At 38.4% G+C, this 6000-nt stretch overlaps 1 protein-coding gene across 3 annotated transcripts in view; it reads left to right on the forward strand.

Moving 5' to 3' along the window:
- The window catches only part of immp2l (inner mitochondrial membrane peptidase subunit 2), a 165084-nt gene extending 163150 nt beyond the window's left edge, over positions 1-1934 (forward strand). For 2 of the 3 annotated variants that reach the window (XM_042412895.1, XM_042412896.1), the window contains exon 6: positions 1665-1934. In XM_042412895.1, the coding sequence (XP_042268829.1) occupies positions 1665-1787 (123 nt within the window). In that variant the 3' untranslated portion in view covers positions 1788-1934. The remainder of the gene's footprint in view (positions 1-1664) is intronic. The other variant, XR_006096335.1, reaches the window with a different exon arrangement.
- The last annotated feature ends 4066 nt before the right edge of the window (positions 1935-6000 follow it).

Below are 6000 nucleotides of genomic sequence, written 5' to 3' on the forward strand. Positions count from 1 at the left end.
AGGACGCCCTAGGATTCAAATCAAACACCTCCTCGCCTCGTATCACATCATGAGCCAGAGCACACGGCTGTCTAAAGGTTACTCTGAAGATGAAGATGAGCGCGATGTCTTTTAAAAAAAATACATAAACGCCAGCATTTCAGAGATAACAGGCGTCATTAAAAGCGTTTGACATTTCCTGCAGTGTGTGTGCGTGTCCGACCTTATGTAAAGCAGCTCTAACTGATGCAGCAAGGACGATGTCGGACAACAGTGAGCGACCAGATCTTTTGCTGTCAGCTTGCCAGTTTTAATTAACTCTGCTGTAAGCCCCTGGACCAGAGTGTAAACAAGAACGCTTTAAATGTGCCCAAATAAGCATTTTTCTGCATGTAATGGCTCTTCATCATATTTAGTCTTTTGAAACTCTAGAGGAATAATTATGATTATAATTAAGATGAGCTCAGCGCTTTCTAAATACAATACACTACTAAATACAATATTTTTTTTTATCACTCTTTACTCATTTCAGAAGTTACTCAGGGTACACAGAAGGCATACGACTCTACCAAGGATATACAGTCCTCTAAATGTGTAAAAGTAAGACAATTCTCAAATAGGCATTTCTTCTTCTCGAACATTATAAAAAAATAAGCAAAATACAAACACTGATCATTGAATACATGTGCCAAAATCCTGGATCCACACCAAAGTCTAATCACGTGTTCCTGTTTTTTTAAAAAAAATTTTAAATAAACTTTAAGTCCCCCTCCATTCATCTTGTTCCTAGAGTTGGATGTTTGAGCTTCACTGTGCAGAATGATCTATGTGCAGAGTGTTTGACACTTGAAGGCTGTTTTCACATTAATAGTATGAAAGTGGAAATTTCTCTGTGCTCATTAAAAATTGGATTTCAAGGGCCGGGGCCTACGAGCAACTAGTTTGGATGTCAATCGTGGTCAAATATTCAACAAGTGTGATGTGGAAACTTAACACCTCCAGTGCACAAACACTGAGAACCGACTCTACAGTGAAGGAGAAGACATCTCTCTGCTGTCCAGCAGTTAAACTTCTGAAATTAACTAAATTTGCATATTCATAGAATCTGGAATTTTTAATGAGGGAGAAGGAGTAGATGCCATTTTCAGGATTTTAACGTGGTAATTATAGTTTTTTTTTTTGTGGAAAAAACATATCAGACACATGTTATTGTTCCAAGCAGAGTATTTTGATACATGTCTAGAGGGGATCTTTATATAAGAAATTATTTTTTACAATAATGCAAAAGTTCTTATGTGTATGACAGTTTGTTCAATAGAAAAACTTTTTGTAAACTTCTAAAATGTAAATAAAAAATAAAGAGAAATAAGGGCTTTACATAAAATTTTAATCCTTAAGAAATATTATTGATTATCAGCTTGTAATTGAACAATTAGAGGTGCTATTGTATGATATTGATAATAAAAAAAACTTATCAGATAATAAAGTTGATAAACCAATGATTCTGTGTTCAATAACAGTGATAAAGATCATGTTTATTTATTGACATCGTTTATAAGGGTACAGAGCTGAAAATAATTCACTTCCATGTCATCTATTACTTTCTCATATCAGGACACCTCATCGTACATTATCACTTTCTGAACACTCAATTCTGACCCTTAGTTATGTTTTTTTTTTCCCAGGTGTCTGTGGGGCTGCTTCATGGTCGGGCCTCTCACATCATCTGGCCACCTAATCGATGGCAGCGAATCAGACCGGCCCTCCCCCCAAACCGAGGACCGCTGGACACTGATGAAGAGGAGTGAAGACACACACTAACACACATGAAGTTTTTATATCTGTGATTATGTCGATTTGACTGAAATGACGTGTCTGTTAGCTGCAGCGTTGCAGCTGTATGAATACATTCAAATACACTGTATCACATTTTTATATAAATATTCAGAAGGAGACTTTTTGATTTCTTGAGTCTGTTTGCTTCAGGGCTGTCATGTTACCTTTAGCACTGTGTACTGATTTTGTGTTTTGTTGCTTTGTGACATGAATAATTCTCTCTTAAAGACAGGCCAGACAACAGGGACCCTACCGGTACTTGAGACGTTTTCAGGTTTTTTGACTCACAACCACACAGAGTTGAAGTTTTGATGTTGCGTCTTTTCTAGCCTCTCCAACTCAAGTATCTCTGCCATTGAGGATATCCTCAGTCATTTGTGAAAAAGTGAGTGTTTTCCTGGGGTTTACTGTCCATATTCCAAGATAAATGAAGCAGTTTAAACCCTTTTTGGTTTTAAAGGTGCCCTGTGGTAGTTATGAGGTGGTAAAGTTGATGTATCAATAAAAGGAAAATGCTACAAACAGACTGGGAACAGACTTGGTGAATAAATGATGGTGTATATGAAGCATCTGACATCCATTGAAGAGATGAAAAATAGCGACAGACAAAAAAAACGCTGTGTGGAGCGATGAGGAGACTCGAATGAATACATGAAAACATAAATGCCGTATTTCCATCATGTTTTATATATTGTTTTTCACAGTGTGAGGTGACGCTTTTTTAATTATGTCATCGTTGTCTCAGCTTCTTCTGCAATGGTTTAATGGCACCAGCTGGAGAATGAGCGCCACCAACTGTTTTATCTCGACAACCCGACTCCTAATATTCAACCACCCAACTCAGCAGTGGATGAAAAAACACCATGAAACGCAAAATGAAATTACAAGTCCAACAGTAAATGGCATGGGGCATTCACACACTGCTAAAAAGGTTTTTTCACTTGCCGCAAAGTGCTGATGGGTCTTTCAAAGACTGCAGGATACACTCTTAGCAAATACAACAGATGAATAGATGAAAAGGTAAGGTAAGTGCAAAGATATCACCTTTTGGATGAAAACGGCATCTAAAAAGTTTTAGAAACTCGCCGACAGATTGACGAGGAACAGACTCACTTTGAGGAGGCAGACTCTGGAGAAGACATTTACCTGCAGGAGCTGGGTTCTTTTCTTGACTTATAAATCACTATTTTATGGTTGTGACTAGGAGTAAACTTGGTGAATTTTATGTGTGATGTATTGGAAAAAGCTAAAATGCTAATGCTGAGTCACTAATACTACAATACTGTTGCTGTGAACCCCCATGTGGAGGATATTTATAAAGACTGGATGTTTTTATAGATAGGTCTAAATTGTAGGCTTGTGATAATCAGTAAGGTATGTTATTTTTATTGGTAGCAGTCCAGAGAACGCCTCAATGCCTGCATGAACCTCCACCGGGCTCGCTTTTGCCTACAGCCACAGAGAGACTGTTTCAACGACTGGCATGATGAACAGGGACTGTAGGTGACTGGACTGGGGGAAAGCCACATTTATTACCCCAGTGCATGCCAGGATAAAAGAGACTGCAAAACGCTGGACTATGGAGGAAAAGCCAGGGATTTTTTTTCTATATAGTGTGTAAATAGATTGTTGTAAATAGTTTTTGTGCAGGTTTTTCATTGTTCATTTGTTAAAGAATCTTTGAATGTGGTAATTTCCTACTCCAAAGATCCATAATATCAGCGGTGCCAGTTAGCACAAATGGGTTTCCACCGAGACATAAACGCACGAAAAACAATGCAGACAAAGCTCATTTTTAGTGCCATCGTTAACAGCTTGGACATTGTTCAGACATGTGGCTATGGCTCCAAAGTGTTTTACACTCAAAAAGTACTACTGCAGGCCTTATATTCACTTTTGTATGGCAAAAAAAAAATAGGTGAGGCAAAAAAAACCCTTACTTTTCTACCATGTTTGTGCCTCTGTAACTTTTGTTCAGGATCACTTTCACTCATTCTTCTTTCATTTCTTTTAAGCACTAACCTTTAAAATGAGACGACGGTTATGACTCAGAAGAACTTTCCAGAGTTAAAAGAACTTTTTGGGTACATTATTTTTGGGCTTATTCACAAAAATGTAGGTGCCTGGTAAGGGGTTAATTCAAATTTTCTTTTGCAAACTTTCTGGAAATTCTGTTAACATTTTTGCTAAATTTGGATGAAAAGCTGGCTAATTGAGTGTTACTCACCAAAACTCGTGTGTATCTTTGAGGTCTAACAAACATGTTGAATACATTTTTCTTGTTTATAAGACAAAGCTGACTTTTAAAGTATTTTAAAGGGGACATCTGCACATTTCCAGCTCTATATTTATATTCTGTAGCTCTACTGGAATATCTTTGCATGATTTACAGTTAAAAACTCCTTATTTATCTTCTACTGGTCCTTTATGCAGCCCCTCAGTTCAGCCTCTGTCTCAAACAGGCCGTTTTAGCTCCTGTCTCTTTAAGGCCCCGCCTCCTGATGAGCCCACTCTGTTCTGATTGGTCAACTTCCAGAAACTTTGTTTCTGACTTCTGAAGCCCTGACTTTTGTCTTGCAGGCAACATTTCTACAACTTTGACCATGTTTAAGATCAAACATAATAACAGGATATAAACAACAGAACATCTCAAAAAGCACAATATGGCCCCTTTTAAATGCTATTTACATCCATGTTTACTAGCTTGCAGTCTTGCTCTTCCCTGTCTTTGTTGGCACATTCTTCTGTTTCTTGGTGCATTACAGCCACCTGTAGATCAGTGGAAGAGTGTATCACCATTGGCAGGACTGTGTATCACGTCACTCACTTGTGTGCTCGTTCGTTCTCGTGCACAAGACAAACAAAGCAGGGACTTGCTCACAAATCAATTGCTCCACAGGGAACCTTTTAAATTCTGATTAATTTGATTGCACTCAAAAAAAACTCACAGCTTGTATTCACCCACACTACTCTTCGAATGTCTGAGTGTCACCTACACATCATGCTGTTGAGTAAGGTTATGTTGTGGGACTGCATTTTTACATATTTTAATTATGTCAAATGTCAGATATTATTCTGATTTTCTTATTTCTGGAACCGAACCCAGAGGTTGTTGTTTGACTTCGGCTTTCTATGTCCAACTCCTAAATATTGGAGTGCTGAGTCTAATACCTGTTTAACATTCCTGCTTCTACTTTCAAGGTACAGACACTCACCTCTATCTCCACCAACCTGGAGACTCTTGACATCTCATTTTCAGCAACTTGATAAGCCAGCACCTTTGGGATAGAATTATTTCATGTCAACAGAACCTGATTACACTCTTCTATTGAAAACATTCTTACTACATGCAGACGGAAAAATTGAGCAGTATTACCCATTTAAAATGTTTTCATATCAAAGCTTCCTTCATTTATTTTCTCAGTTCCTGACCTCTCTAGTGCATTCGATGATAACAGTGTAAATTCAATGGTTTTCTAGTTTGATGGGAGAAAGCCATGTCTGTGTTATTATGTAAAAATATATTTTCATTGTGCTTTTGTTTGTGTCACTGGCTCTGTCACTTCTAAGCAAAGGGCTGCTGATGGTTCATGCAGATCCCATGAATATTCCCTCCTTTATCAAATGCTCTGAGGGAAGAAATTAGCATTTAGCCTCCCACATCAACCAGGTTATCTGAAATCTTAATTAGAGAGGAACCACAAGACAAAACACACGCAGCCAGCTGACTTCTGCCCGGCTCTCCAACAGTTGAAAAGCCTCGTCTTTTCAGATGCTCGTCGCTCATTTGCATAAATCAAATTGAGGGAGCACTTGTGGTAAATTCAGCAAAATGAAGCTCTCAGATGTAGCTGTTGATTCTGCTATGCTAACAGCTGTGTCATGGCGTAATGGGACCCTGGAAGGCACAAGTGGGGCTAAATGCAGGTGTACTCAACCCTCCCACTGAGGCAACGCACAACAGCAGGCTCACATCTGCATAATTAATTCATTCAAGTGTGATGTGCATTTCTGTGCCTATTGAATATGACATTTAGGATTTATGAAAGAAGACTGCAAATAAACTGCAGCCTGCAGAGTAAAACGACTCTATGCATTTGGAATTAAAGGGTTTATTGTTATACTAGTCAGCTCTGACTGAGTAATACCCACTCTGGGTAATAAAGTTTGTGTTTGCACATCCCT

The sequence above is a fragment of the Thunnus maccoyii genome, chromosome 5, assembly GCF_910596095.1.
Source record: "Thunnus maccoyii chromosome 5, fThuMac1.1, whole genome shotgun sequence".
In the NCBI taxonomy this organism is placed as follows: domain Eukaryota; kingdom Metazoa; phylum Chordata; class Actinopteri; order Scombriformes; family Scombridae; genus Thunnus; species Thunnus maccoyii.